At 47.6% G+C, this 15,930-nt stretch overlaps 1 protein-coding gene across 5 annotated transcripts in view; it reads left to right on the plus strand.

Moving 5' to 3' along the window:
* Window positions 1–15,930, plus strand: part of LOC123137052 (protein PHYLLO, chloroplastic) — a 50,895-nt gene that overhangs the window by 14,032 nt on the left and 20,933 nt on the right. For all 5 annotated transcript variants that reach the window (XM_044556601.1, XM_044556603.1, XM_044556604.1 and 2 more), the window contains 3 exons: window positions 895–1,197; window positions 1,634–1,701; window positions 2,344–2,502. In XM_044556601.1, the coding sequence (XP_044412536.1) occupies window positions 895–1,197; window positions 1,634–1,701; window positions 2,344–2,502 (530 nt within the window). The remainder of the gene's footprint in view (window positions 1–894; window positions 1,198–1,633; window positions 1,702–2,343; window positions 2,503–15,930) is intronic.

Genomic DNA, 15,930 nt, shown 5'->3' on the forward strand with positions numbered 1-15,930 from the left:
GTCTCGGGTGAGGTGGTGTCAAGGTCTTGGATGCCGGGGCGGCGGCCCTGGTGGTGATAGCGCAGTGCTCTTGGGCAGAGACCGTGGCTTGGTGCTGCCCGGTGGCCATGGCCGTGTGGGCGGCGTGGTAGCCGGGTTGTGGTGTTCGGTGGCGGTGAGTGTTGGCCAGGGTGAAAACCTGTTCTATCTTTGGACGGACCGGTGGCGGCGAAGCTCGTTCCCTTCTTGAAGGCATCGTCGCGGCTCTCATTGCCCGTCGTGCGGCTCCAGGGGAAACTCTGATCCTCGGATCGGGAGGTGGCGGCGCTCCGGTGTCGTATCCTTCCTGAAGGCGCCATCTTGGAGTCCACGGTTCATCGTATGCGGCTTCATCTCTTCGTGGTAGTGCTAGGGGGTGTTGCTGCGCTCAGCGCCGATGTATCTTGCCTTAGGTGTGTGGGGTGGTGGTGTGCATTTGTACCGGGTGATGTTGATCTTTGCTTTATATATAAAGCGGGGCGGAAGCCTTTCTCAGTAATGGATAGATAAGCATAGCTTCTCCATATGTACAATCAGTCCTCTATGGACTTCGTCGTTTCTTGCAATCCTTCACTCCAGCACGCTTTTATATGTTACATCTAGGCTATAACAATGAGTACAAGAGTTTGCCACTCATTGAAGCTTGAAAATAGTATCGACACTTCATATGTTTTCTATATAAACTTTGTAGCTAACATGAATAATTTAATATTATCACTCAAGAGATGAAAATGAAGTAAACAGCAGGCTGTAGTTAATTTAGTTCTGCCCATATTGAACAGAGCTTTTACCGGAGCTCCATCTCCCTGGAAATGACTAATAAACTTCTGATTGGTTTCAACTGCCTTTCGTTTTGATAACTGCTTCTTATTCCAGGTTTCACAGGAAATAATGTTTCATGTACATGCGGAATTCTCGCTTACAGAACCATATGTTGCACATGTAATTGGAGAGGCACTTTATGGTAATGCTGCCATGTTTGTTGGGAATAGCATGGTCATTCGAGACTTGAACATGTTTGGGAAGGGCTGGCTTGACCATACCACCAACGGAGGTAACATGATGATGCATAATATTCCAGATTTCATTGGTGCAACAGTGTCTGGGAACCGAGGAGCAAGTGGTATTGATGGTTTGCTTAGCACAGCGATCGGATTTGCTGTTGGGTCAAACAAGCATGTAAGTCATTTGTCCAGCTCATGAAGCAGCATGAAAACTCCACAGATATCATGTGTGATTGAATTGGTTATATTAAATATGAAATGTGGAGTTTTCTGTACTAAACTAGGGATGAAGAGTGAAAGAAAATGTAACTCCCCAGAGATGATATTCCTAGTTATGTCCTAGAGAGAAAGAGACAAATAACCTATCATAGTCAGCAGTAGTTCTCAAACTATTCTGAATAGCTGATAATCTTTTCTCGTGCATTTTCTAGTCAACTTTGACATAACCTTAACATAAGGGTACTTCTCATAGTACTAAATTTGAGTGAACTGTAGCATCACATTCATTCAAACAAAGTTTCTAATACATTTATGCTGAACCTTTACTGGAGAATACCAAATGCCATTGTAGGCTTTCGGCAAGAAATTGACTATAGCTGCATTATTGTCAGGTATGCTGTGTGGTTGGTGATGTATCTTTTCTTCATGATACGAACGGATTGTCACTTCTCAACCAAAGGTTTGCAGTTTGAACCCTTCTCTGCACCAGTCCCTTTCCACCCTGCAAAGTTTGAACCTTTCTATCCACTATCGCAGCCAATGTCCTTTCCACAATTTATGTTTCACGCTGGCATTCATATTCACTTTATCATTTACATAAAATCATAGATTAGTATTGACTATTGGTACAGAGGCAGACGTTTGGGTGCCAGTGCACCCAAATTGCAAAAAAGGTTAAAAATTTCTGAAACATTTTGTAAACAAACATGATCAAGTGTTATTATCCTGTAAAAAGTTTCGCCAAGGAATGGTTTTCATGTATTCTGGGTGGAAAAAAAATCAACACTATATACAACTTTCTATTCACACTTTTTGTCCTCGAAAATTTGTGTTTTTTTCCCTGAAGTCGACAGGAGTTTTTCCTCCGCGGAACTTTTTATATGAGTACAACAGGAGATCAAGTTTGTTTCCAAAAAGTGTCAGAATTTTGACTTCTTTCGCACTTTCCATATCAGGTGCACTGGCACCCGAGAACCAAAGGGGTATTTTCCCTATTGGTATTTTAGCCAAAGCTAATTTTTATCATCATGTGCTTAAATTATATTCTTTCAGGATAGTGAAAGATATATTTATTTTTTATAATTCTTTGACATTATTGAAGGGCCCAGAGGAAACCCATGACAGTGATTGTAATCAACAACCATGGTGGTGCAATCTTCAGCCTTCTACCAGTTGCAAAAACAGCTTCGCCCCAAATTTTGCAGAAATACTTCTACACCTCACATGACATATCGATTTCTAAACTCTGTGATGCACACAGGTAAAAACAAGTGATTTACTTGCAGCTTAGTTGCTTACTTGCATCATGGATGTGAAATTTTCAAGCGCTTTTCTTATTTATAACTAGATTTTGCTATTAGAACTACACTGTAACAATAGTTGGTCCTGAAGCTACATAGGATATACTATAGTTGATTTTGGAAGTTGATTATTGAATTTGGGGGGAAAATATCTGTCGTGTCTCCCCCTGGACACCCTCTCCCTTCTATTAACTCTTTCAGTTTAGACCCTGTACAACCAGAGTATTACACACACACACCAACACTCCCCCTCAAGATGGGTTAAAGATGTCAACCATGCCCATCTTGCTACAGATTACAGCACCATTACTAGGTCCTAACCCTTTAGTTAGACAATCTGCTAATTGCTCACCAGATTTTACATAACCTAGCTTTAACATTCCACCATCTATCTTCTCCTTTATGAAGAATCTATCAATCTCGATGTGTTTGGTGCGGTCATACTGAACAGGGTTATTAGCAATGTTTATTACAGACTTGTTATCACAATGCAGCACCATTGTGTTGTTTCTTAATACTCGAAGCTCTGACAGCAGGCTCCGCATCCAAATCATCTCACTCACGCTTACAGCCATAGCTCTATATTCAGCCTCTGCAGTAGACCTTGCTACAACATCTTGCTTCTTGCTCCTCCATGACACAAGATTACCTCCCACAAATATGCAATAGCCTGATGTGGATCTTCTGTCATCTATGTTGCTTGCCCAATCAGCATCACAGTACCCTTCCACATCAAGGTGTTGGTTTAGTTTGAACCATAGTCCCTTTCCTGGACTTCCTTTCAAGTGCCTTAGGATACGATAAACGGCTTCCATGTGCCCAACCCTTGGGTCATGCATATACCGGCTCACCACTCACTGCATATGATATATCAGGTCTTGTGTGACAGAGGTAGATTAGACGCCCCACTAGCCTCTGATAACTCTCCTTGTTGACAGGATCACCTGATAGAGCACTTATTTTTGTGGTTCCTATCCATAGGTGAGGCAATAGGACGACATCCCAACATCCCTGTCTCATTCAGCAGATCAAGAACATATTTCCTTTGGGTCAGAATTGCTCCCTTGGATGAGCGAGCAATCTCAATCCCAAGAAAATACCGAAGTGGTCCTAGATCTTTGACCTCAAATGCCTTCCCCAGTCTCTCCTTTAGATACTTGATTTCTGCTGCGTCATCACCAGTTATCACTATATCATCAATATACACTGCTAGAATAGTGATGTGTTTCTCCCTATGCATGTAGAAGACTGTATGGTCTCCATTGCACTGGGAGTATCCCATCCCAACAACCACGCGCTTGAATCTATGAAACCATGCCCGGGAAGATTGCTTGAGACCATATAAAGATTTCTTAAGCTTACATGCCTTTCCATCTGTTTGACTATTTCCGAATCCAGGTGGTATCTCCATATAGACCTCCTCATGTAGGTCCCCATGGAGGAATGCATTTTTCACATCCAATTGATGAAGTGCCCATCCAAAATTCACAGCACAAGAAACTAGTGTCCTCACAGTGCTCATCTTTGCTACAGGTGCAAAGGTCTCATCATAGTCTATTCCATAAGTTTGACTATGACCTTTAGCGAACAATCTTGCCTTGTACCTGTCCACCTTCCCCTCGGGGGTTTGCTTCACTGTGAACACCCACTTGCAGCCCACTACCCTTTTTCCGGGTGGGAGTAGCACAAGATCCCATGTCTTGTTCTTTTGGAGTGCACTAAGCTCCTCCATCCACCTGGGATCCTGCTTTGCTGTTCTCCAATCATTTGGAATGGATACAGATTGAAGAGATGAAATGAATGCTTTGTATGCAGGTGAAATGCTTGAGTGTGACACAAAATTGGCAATGTCATGTTTAAAACCATACCAATCTGGGGGCTTTCCAGCATTACTTCTAATTGCTCTGTGTTGGTCAATAGGCAATTCCAAATGCAATGAAGACGGAGAAGCATCATCACCTATCTCTGATGATGATGAGGATCTTGATGGTGAGAGGCCTGGAACATGAATATCATCCTGGCTCTGTGGCTGCTCTAGGGGTTCAGACTATTGTAGTTCCTCCTCAGCTCGTGCAACTTGTTCATTTTCATCTACTGTTCGCTCCCCCTGATTGCGAAGATGCCTTCTCTGGTACACCTGCAACTCCTTGGTTGCACATACTGTTTGCTTCCCCTTATTGTGAAAATGCCTTCTCTCATACACCTGCAACTCCTTGGTTGCAACCGGTCTCTCAGGAGAAGAAATCACCGTAGGGCAGGGAATGGTTCCCACAACTCCTTCCTCTCCCATAGTGCCTCTAACAATTGCTTATTCTCCCATAGTGCCTCCACTACCCCCCTCTCTCCTGTCACCACTCTTAATGTCATCACCCTCAATGACTGGGGAGAATTCACCCAAAAACTGCTCCAGGTCCCCTGCATTCTTGTAGTATGGCTCAGACTCCCGAAAAGTCACATCCATACTCACAACAACTTCTTCTCAACTGGATTACAGCACATATATCCCTTCTTTTTTGGCGCATAGCCAACAAAATACACTTTGTCGCCCTGGGATCCAGCTTGCCTATACCTGGACGGTGATCATGGACAAAGCACACACATCCAAACACCTTTGGAGGCAATTTAAATTCTCTTTCACCCAATAGAATCTCACATGGAGACTTCATACCCAAAACTCTAGATGGTATACGGTTTATCAGATAGGCCGTTGTCATCACAGCTTCACTCCATAAATTCTTCTGTACATTCATTTGAAACATCAACGATCTGATTGTTAGATGTGTATAGTCCTCTTTTCTGTATATCCCCATTGTATAAGGGCTTCCTGCAGTTTACCTCACATGTACATGTATTGGCCTTTGGCCCCCTGTGAAAGTTAGTTGCTCATTATCCAACATGGTATCAGATACTAGGTTAGCCTCTCCCTCGCACGATGCAACTCCGTGCCTACTTCGCCCGTAACCAGATCCGCCCGCGCTGGCAGTCCCCACCCAGATCTGCTGCTTCCTCTATCTGGATTTGTCCGGTCCTACCTAGCCATCTCATCCTCGTCCCGCAGCCGCCGCCGCGTGCCCATCTCTTAGGGTTTTTCTCTGGAGATGTTTCTCTACATTGTGATGATTGTAGACTTGGAAAACAGACCCAGTTACCTTATCCTAATAGTGAGTCGATGTCTCAGCGTCCTTTTGACTTAGTTTATTCTGATGTATGGGGTCGTGCTCCCTTTGATTCGAAAGGTGGTCATCGCTACTATGTTTTGTTTATTAATGATTTCTCTCGCTACACTTGGCTCTACTTTATGAAATCTTGTAGTGAGGTTCTCTCTATATACGGACGATTTGCTGCCATGGTTCACACCCAGTTTTCCACGCCTATTCGTACTTTTCGTGCCGACTCCGCTGGAGAATATATCTCCCAGATGTTGTGTGGTTTTCTTGCGGAACAAGGTACTCTTGCCCAGTTGTCATGTCTTGGTGCCCATGCTTAGAATGGCGTTGCGAACGTAAGCATCGTCATCTGCTTGAGACGACTCGTGCGATGATGATCGCCGCTTCCCTTCCACCCCACTTTTGGGCTGAGGCCGTTTCTGCATCCACCTATCTCATCAACATTCAGCCATCGATTGCCTTGCAGGGTGGTATTCCTATTGAGTGTCTCACTGGTCATTCTCCTGACTACTCCGCTCTTCGGATGTTTGGATGTGTGCGCTATGTTCTTGCCCCGCGAGAACCGAGAACGCACCAAATCGATCGCTCAGTCGGTTGAGTGTGTTTTTTTGGCTACAGTGATGAGCATAAGGGTTATCGATGTTCGGATCCTGTTGGTCGTTGGCTGCGCATTTCGCGTGATGTGACTTTTGATGAGTCTCGTTCTTACTACCCGTGTCCTTCCTCGAGCTTCTCTGTGGATGATATTTCTTTTCTTCTCCTTTCCGACACACCCTCTTATGTGCCTCATGTCTCCCCCCTTTCTCCGACACATCTCACTCTTCCTCATCCACCATCGGCACCACCTTCCCCTCCATCCATCTCTCCACCATCCTCTCTCGTCTGTCGCCCTCTCTCCATTTCCTCTCCACTACACTCAACGTCCTCGTTTTGAGGATGATTCTACTAGCGCGCCTTCCACTTCCGGAGCGCCTTCCTTCATGCCTCCCTTGGTTCATAACCTCCGTGCTCGGCCTCGCCCCCACCTGATTGTTATTCACCTGACCACTTCCTATCGGACTCTTTGTTGTTGCTGAGCCTACTTCCTATCGGACTACCATGACCCAGCCTGAATGGCAGCTTGCGATGGCCGAGGAGCTTGCTACCCTTGAGCGCTCGGGCACATGGGATCTGGTTTCCCTTCCTTCCGGTGTTCGTCCCATCACCTGCAAGTGGGTCTATAAGATTAAGACTCGCTCCGATGGTTCTCTTGAGTGCTACAAAGCTCGTCTTGTGGCTCGTGGCTTTCAACAAGAGCAGGGGCGCGATTATGATGAGACATTCGCTCCTGTGGCCATATGACCACTGTCCGCACTCTCCTTGATGTGGCTTTTGTTCGTCATTGGTTTGTATCTCAACTTGATGTCCAGAACGTTTTTCTCAATGGTGAGTTGCGTGAGGAGGTCTATATGCAGCCACCACCGGGGTACTATGCTCCTGATGGTATGGTCTGTCGATTTCGCCGCTCCCTCTATGGTCTTAAACAGGCCCCTCGCCCCTGGTTTGAGCGGTTCACCTCTGTGGTGACTGCTGCTGGCTTCTCGCCCAGCGATCATTGATCCCGCGTTGTTTATTCACACGTCTCCTCGTGGTCGGACTCTTCTGTTGGGGAACGTAGTAATTTCAAAAAATTTCTTACGCACACGCAAGATCATGGTGATGGCATAGCAACGAGAGGGGAGAGTGTTGTCCACGTACCCTCGTAGACCGTAAGCGGAAGCGTTATGACAACGCGGTTGATGTAGTCGTACGTCTTCACGATCCGACCGATCCAAGCACCGAACGTACGGCACCTTCGAGTTCAGCACACGTTCAGCTCGATGACGATCCCTGAGCTCCGATCCAGCAAAGCTTCGGGGATGAGTTCCGTCAGCACGATGGCGTGGTGACGATGATGATGTTTTACCGGCGCAGGGCTTCGCCTAAACTCCGCGACGATATGACCGAGGTGGAATATGGTGGAAGGGGGGCACCGCACACGGCTAAGGAACGATCCGTAGATCAACTTCTGTGTTCTAGGGTGCCCCCCTGCCCCCGTATATAAAGAAGCAAGGGGGGAGGCCGGCCGGCCCTAGAGGGCGCGCCAGGAGGAGGAGTCCTCGGAGTCCTCTTCCTAGTAGGAGTAGGACTCCCCCTTTCCTACTCCTACTAGGAGGGGAAAGGAAGGGGGAGAGGGAGAAGGAAAGAGGGGGGGCGCCGCCCCCCTTCCTAGTCCAATTCGGACCAGAGGGGGAGGGGGCGCGCGGCCCATGCTGGCCGCCCCTCTCTCTTCTCCACTAAGGCCCATAAGGCCCATTACTCTCCCGAGGGGGGGGGGGTTTCGGTAACCCTCCGGCACTCCGGTTTTCTCCGAAAACTCCCGGAACACTTCCGGTGTCCGAATATATCCGTCCAATATATCAATCTTTATGTCTCGACCATTCCGAGACTCCTCGTCATGTCCGTGATCACATCCGGGACTCCGAACAAACTTCGGTACATCAAAACTTATAAACTCATAATAAAACTGTCATCGTAACGTTAAGCGTGCGGACCCTACGGGTTCGAGAACTATGTAGACATGACCTAGAACCATTCTCGGTCAATAACCAATAGCGGAACCTGGATGCCCATATTGGTTCCTACATATTCTACGAAGATCTTTATCTGTCAAACCGCATAACAACATACGTTGTTCCCTTTGTCATCGGTATGTTACTTGCCCGAGATTCGATCGTCGGTATCCAATACCTAGTTCAATCTCGTTACCGGCAAGTCTCTTTACTCGTTACGTAATGCATCATTCCGTAACTAACTCATTAGCTACATTGCTTGCAAGGCTTATAGTGATGTGCATTACCGAGAGGGCCCAGAGATACCTCTCCGACAATCGGAGTGACAAAACCTAATCTCGAAATACGCCAACCCAACATGTACCTTCGGAGGCACCTGTAGTACTCCTTTATAATCACCTAGTTACGTTGTGACGTTTGGTAACACCCAAAGTGTTCCTCCGGTAAACGGGGGTTGCATAATCTCATAGTTTCAGGAACATGTATAAGTCATGAAGAAAGCAATAGCAACATACTAAACGATCAAGTGCTAGGCTAACGGAATGGGTCAAGTCAATCACATCATTCTCCTAATGATGTGATCCCGTTAATCAAATGACAACTCTTTTGTCCATGGCTAGGAAACATAACCATTTTTGATAAACGAGCTAGTTAAGTAGAGGCATACTAGCGACACTTATTGTTTGTCTATTTATTCACACATGTATTATGTTTCCGGTTAATACAATTCTAGCATGAATAATAAACATTTATCATGATATGAGGAAATAAATAATAACTTTATTATTGCCTCTAGGGCATATTTCCTTCATCTTCTCCTTCTATATGTAGATGACATGATCATCACTAGTGACGACTCTGACTACATTGCCTTTGTTAAGGCTCGCCTTCGCGACCCGTTTCTCATGTCTGAACTTGGTCCACTTCACTATTTTCTTGGGATTGATGTTTCTTCGACCTCTGATGGCTTCTTCATCTCCCAGGAAAAATATATTCAGGATCTTCTTGCTCGAGCCGCTCTCGGTGATGACCGCACTGTTATGACTTCTATGGAAATAAATAATAACTTTATTATTGCCTCTAGGGCATATTTCCTTCAGTCTCCCACTTGCACTAGAGTCAATAATCTAGATTACATAGTAATGATTCTAACACCCATGGAGTCTTGGTGCTGATCATGTTTTGCTCGTGAGAGAGGCTTAGTCAATGAGTCTGCAACATTCAGATCCGTATGTATCTTGCAAATCTCTATGTCTCCCACTTGGACTTGGTCCTGGATGGAATTGAAGCGTCTCTTAATGTGCTTGGTCCTCTTGTGAAATCTGGATTACTTTGCCAAGGCAATTGCACCAGTATTGTCACAGAAGATCTTCATTGGTCCCGATGCACTAGGTATAACACCTAGATCGGTAATGAACTCCTTCATCCAGACTCCTTCATTTGCTGCTTCTAAAGCAGCTATATACTCCGCTTCACATGTAGATCTCACCACGACGCTTTGTTTAGAACTGCACCAACTTACAGCTCCACCGTTTAATAAAAATATGTATCCAGTTTGCGATTTAGAATCGTTCAGGTCAGTGTCAAAGCTTGCATCGACGTAACCATTTACGACTAGCTCTTTGTCACCTCCATATACGAGAAACATATCCTTAGTCCTTTTCAGGTATTTCAGGATGTTCTTGACCGCTGTCCAGTGATCCACTTCTGGATTACTTTGGTACCTTCCTGCCAAGCTTATTGCTAAGCATACATCAGGTCTGGTACACAGCATTGCATACATGATAGAGCCTATGGCTGAAGCATAGGGAACATCTTTCATTTTCTCTTTATCTTCTGCAGTGGTCGGGCATTGAGTCTGACTCAACTTCACACCTTGTAACACGGGCAAGAACCCTTTCTTTACCTGATCCATTTTGAACCTTTTCAAAATTTTATCAAGGTATGTGCTTTGTGAAAGTCCTATTAAGCGTCTTGATCTATCTCTATAAATCTTGATGCCCAATATGTAAGCAGCTTCACCGAGGTCTTTCATTGAAAAACTTTTATTCAAGTATCCCTTTATGCTATCCAGAAATTCTATATCATTTCCAATTAATAATATGTCATCTACATATAATATCAGAAATGCTACAGAGCTCCCACTCACTTTCTTGTAAATACAGGCTTCTCTAAAAGTCTGTATAAAACCATATGCTTTGATCACACTATCAAAGCGTTTATTCCAACTCCGAGATGCTTGCACCAGTCCATAAATGGATCGCTGGAGCTTGCACACTTTGTTAGCACCCTTTGGATCAACAAAACCTTCTGGCTGCATCATATACAACTCTTCTTCTAGAAATCCATTCAAGAACGCAGTTTTGACATCCATTTGCCAGATTTCATAATCATGAAATGCAGCAATAGCTAACATGATTCGGACAGACTTAAGCATCGCTACAGGTGAGAAAGTCTCATCGTAGTCAACCCCTTGAACTTGTCGAAAACCTTTCGCAACAAGTCGAGCTTTATAGACAGTTACATTACCATCAGCGTCAGTCTTCTTCTTAAAGATCCATTTATTCTCAATGGCTTGCCGATCATCGAGCAAGTCAACCAAAGTCCATACTTTGTTTTCATACATGGACCCCATCTCAGATTTCATGGCCTCTAGCCATTTTGCGAAATCTGGGCTCATCATCGCTTCCTCATAGTTCGTAGGTTCGTCATGGTCAAGTAACATGACTTCCAGAATAGGATTACCGTACCATTCTGGTGTGGATCTTACTCTGGTAGACCTACGAGGTTCAGTAGGAAATTGATCTGAAGTTTCATGATCAATATCATTAGCTTCCTCACTAATTGGTGTAGGTGTCACAGGAACCGATTTCTGTGATGAACTACTTTCCAATAAGGGAGCAGGTACAGTTACCTCATCAAGTTCTACTTTCCTCCCACTCACTTTTTTCGAGAGAAACTCCTTCTCTAGAAAGGATCCATTCTTAGCAACGAATGTCTTGCCTTCGGATCTGTGATAGAAGGTGTACCCAACTGTCTCCTTTGGGTATCCTATGAAGACACATTTCTCCGATTTAGGTTCGAGCTTATTTGGTTGAAGTTTCTCGACATAAGCATCGCAGCCCCAAACTTTAAGAAACGACAACTTTGGTTTCTTGCCAAACCATAGTTCATAAGGCGTCGTCTCAACGGATTTTGATGGTGCCCTATTTAACGTGAATGCGGCCGTCTCTAAAGCATAACCCCAGAACGATAGCGGTAAATCAGTAAGAGACATCATAGATTGCACCATATCTAGTAAAGTATGATTACGACGTCCGGACACACCATTTCGTTGTGGTGTTCCGGGTGGCGTGAGTTGCGAAACTATTCCGCATCGTTTCAAATGTAAACTGAACTCGTAACTCAAATATTCTCCTCCACGATCAGATCGTAGAAATTTTATTTTCTTGTTACGATGATTTTCCACTTCACTCTGAAATTCTTTGAACTTTTCAAATGTTTCAGACTTGTGTTTCATTAAGTAGATATACCCATATCCGCTCAAATCATCTGTGAAGGTGAGAAAATAACGATATCCGCCACGAGCTTCAACATTCATTGGACCACATACATCTGTATGTATGATTTCCAACAAATCTGTTGCTCTCTCCATAGTACCGGAGAACGGTGTTTTAGTCATCTTGCCCATGAGGCACGGTTCGCAAGTACCAAGTGATTCATAATCAAGTGATTCCAAAAGTCCATCAGTATGGAGTTTCTTCATGTGCTTTACACCGATATGACCTAAACGGCAGTGCCACAAATAAGTTGCACTATCATTATCAACTCTGCATCTTTTGGCTTCGACATTATGAATATGTGTATTACTACTATCGAGATTCAATAAAAATAGACCACTCTTCAAGGGTGCATGACCATAAAAGATATTACTCATATAAATAGAACAACCATTATTCTCTGATTTAAATGAATAACCGTCTCGCATCAAACAAGATCCAGATATAATGTTCATGCTCAACGCTGGCACCAAATAACAATTATTCAGGTCTAAAACTAATCCCGAAGGTAGATGTAGAGGTAGCGTGCCGACTGCGATCACATCGACTTTGGAACCTTTACCCACGCGCATCGTCACCTCGTCCTTGGCCAGTGCTCGCTTATTTCGTAGTCCCTATTTCGAGTTGCAAATGTTAGCAACAGAACCAGTATCAAATACCCAGGTGCTACTGCGAGCTCTAGTAAGGTACACATCAATAACATGTATATCACATATACCTTTGTTCACCTTGCCATCCTTCTTATCCGCCAAATACTTGGGGCAGTTCCGCTTCCAGTGTCCAGTCTGCTTGCAGTAGAAGCACTCAGTTTCAGGCTTAGGTCCAGATTTGGGTTTCTTCTCTTGAGCAGCAACTTGCTTGCTGTTCTTCTTGAAGTTCCCTTTCTTTTTCCCTTTGCCCTTTTTCTTGAAACTAGTGGTCTTTTTGACCATCAACACTTGATGCTCCTTCTTGATTTCTACCTCCGCAGCTTTTAGCATTGCGAAGAGCTCGGGATTTTTTTTCGAGAAAACGCAAAAGCTTTGCGTTTCTTTGCATTGACAAGGAGGGGTTCAGTTACAATCATCCGAGGATGTGCAGGTTACAGCCGGTTAATTAGTGCACATCCCAGGTTTGGGGCAGCACAAGTCGGAGACCAGGTGCCCCTGCTGCCGCCCATGAGCGGGCCTCGTCCCTAATGCTATCTAGTAGTGTGTTGAGGGAAGGCGTCGCATTATCAAAGACGCAGCTGTTTCGGTGCTTCCAGACCATCCAAGGCACGAGCAACGCAACAGATTTCAGGGCCTTGCGCAGGGTCGGCGGCGTGTCTTCGTTGGCCTGTCTCCACCAGTCCGTAAGCGATGGTTCCTGCGAGGGGATCGGGGCCGGGATGCGAAGCCAGGCCAGGTCTCGTGCCATGCCTGACGGGCGAGAGGGCATTCCAGCATGAGGTGTCGCATCGTTTCCTGTTGCTGGTCACATAGGAGGCAGCGGGGGTGATGCTGGAGGCCATGGCGAGCCAGCCTCTCAGCCGTCCAGCATCGGTCCTGGTTGGCCAACCAGTGGAAGAACTTGACTCGCGGTGGCGCCCAGCATTTCCAAATCAGCTTCCATGAGTGGCAGGCCGTTGCTCCATGGAAGGTCGCCGTGTAGCAGGACTTCGCAGAGTAGTTGCCGCTCGCTGTCCAGCGCCAAATCAACTTGTCCGGTGTGGTGGAAAGCTCGGTGCGCTGCATGATCTGCCAGAGTTGCAGATACTGACCAATCTCGTGGAGACCTAGGTTTCCTTGGATGTCGCGTGCCCAGGAGTTGCCATTGAGCCCATCCGCCACAGTTCTCGTCGTTCGTCGTCGCTTGGGTATGCAGCCGTATAAGTTGGGCATGAGCTCGCGCACGTATCGGCCGCCAATCCATCGGTCCTCCCAGAGCAGGGCGGACAGCCCATTCCCAAGGATCGTGAACGTGGATGCCCAGAACAGGGCACGTTCCGTGGGCGAAAATTGGAGGTCGAGCCCTTGCCAAGCTCGCTCCGGGTCTATTCTGGAAAACCATAGCCAGCGTAGTCTCAGGGCGAGGCCAGCCCGCTCAAGGTCTCGCACGCCAAGGCCCCCGAGCTCGATGGGGTGGCACACTCTGCTCCAGTTCACATGGCAGTGTCCACCATTGGCAGCTGCACGGCCAGCCCAGAGGAAACCGCGCTGGATCTTCTCGATCTGCTTGAGGGTCTTTTTTGGGGGCGCGAATGCAAGCAGTTGGTGCACTGGGATGGCGCACAAGACTGACTTGAGCAGCGCGAGGCGCCCGGTTTTAGTCATCAGCCAGGCCTTCCATGTCGGCAGGCGCGCGCCGACCGCGTCCACCATGGGTTGCAGCTGGGCGGCAGATGGGCGGCGTGTGGACATGGGTATGCCTAGGTAGGTGATTGGAAGGTTCGCCGCCGGGCAGCCTAGGTGTGCGATCATCTCCATGGCCGCTTGGTCGCCGTGCAGGATGGTAGCGGAGCTTTTGGTGAAGTTCACCGTCAGGCCGGAGGCCTTGCCGAACAAGGCGAGGATTTCCTTGATCGCAGTGGTGCCCTCCATCGTGGCGTGGCAGAAGACCATGACATCGTCGGCATAGAGGGAGATCGCCGGGATGTGACGTCGTGGGTGAAGAGGCTGCAGGATGCCCAGGCTGTGTGCGCGTCGTAGGAGCCGTCCCAGAGTGTTGACGGCGAGCACGAAAAGCTGCGGGGACATGGAGTCGCCCTGCCGGAGCCCTTGTCGGTGCCATATGGGGGGGCCGGGCTCGCCGTTCAGGAGGATGCGCGTGCTGGCAGAGGACAGGAGGATGGCCGTCCACTCCAAGAATCTGTTCCCGAATCCGTACCGGCGCAGCACCTCAAAGAGGAAAGGCCATGATAGGGAGTCGAAGGCGCGCGTGAGGTTGAGCTTGAGCATAATTCTCGGAGCTCCGGTGCAGCAGCTTGAGTGATTGCTTGAAGAGGACGTAGTTGTCGTGCAGGCTCCTTCTCGAGATGAATGCATTTTGGTTGCGGCTAACCAAGTGGTCCAGCTTGGCCCCAAGTCGTAATGAGAGCACCTTGGCGAAAGTTTTGGCCATGAGGTGTATCAGGCAGATCGGTCGGTAGTCGCGTAGCCCATGAGCGTCGGCGTTCTTGGGGAGCAGCGTCAGCAATGCCTGGTTGAGCTTGTAGAACCCCCTTCCTCGCAAGTCATAAAGTTGCTGGAACACGTCGAGGAGGTCCTGCCTGAGGATGGTCCAGCATGCACGGAGGAACTCCGCTGTGAACCCGTCGGGGCCCGGCGCCTTGCGAGCGGGGAGGCGTTTGACAGCCTCCCAGATCTCCTCCGCGCTGAATGGCGCGTCGAGGTCCGCAAGGTCAGTCGGCTCAATGAGTTGAGACAGGTCCAGGGCGTGCTCACGGCTGGTCGCCGTGCCAAGCAAGGCCTCAAAGTGGGCAAAGGCAGCCTCCGCCATGTCGGTGTGGTCCGTGAGCACCCTGCTGTCCCCGGCCAGGCTATAGGTGTGATTCTTCTACCGACGGAACGAGCACTGCCGGTGGAAGAAACTGGTGCTAGCGTCGCCGTCTTTGAGGTTGGCAATTCGGGAACGCTGCCGGGCGATCGTGCGCTCCATGGAGGCGAGCCCAAGATAGGATATCTTGAGCTGCTTACGGAGCCAAGCCTCTGGTGGCGAGAGGTTGCGTGATTCCTGGGCGTGGTCGAAGCGCGAGATGAGTTCCCGTGAGATCGCGAGTTTGTCCTTGATATTGCCCGTGGACCTGGAGCTCCAGCTGGTGAGGCGCGCCGTCGTCGCTTGAAGCCGTAGCATGAGGCGGTGGAAGGGATCGGCGTGGTATGTAGAGCCCCAGGCCGCGGTCACCACATCGTGGAATCCGTCCAGGCGTAGCCAGTACTCTTCAAAGTGGAACCGTCTGTGTGAGGTAGGCGTGGGTGAGCAGTCCAGCAGCAACGGTGCATGGTCTGACACCACAGCCGCGAGGCATCGTAGGTGGCATCCGCTGTGCGCGTCCTCCCAATCAGCAGTGCAAAGCACCCTGTCGAGCTGCACGAGAGTCGGCGGTGATT

The sequence above is a fragment of the Triticum aestivum genome, chromosome 6B (assembly GCF_018294505.1).
Source record: "Triticum aestivum cultivar Chinese Spring chromosome 6B, IWGSC CS RefSeq v2.1, whole genome shotgun sequence".
Lineage (NCBI taxonomy): Eukaryota > Viridiplantae > Streptophyta > Magnoliopsida > Poales > Poaceae > Triticum > Triticum aestivum.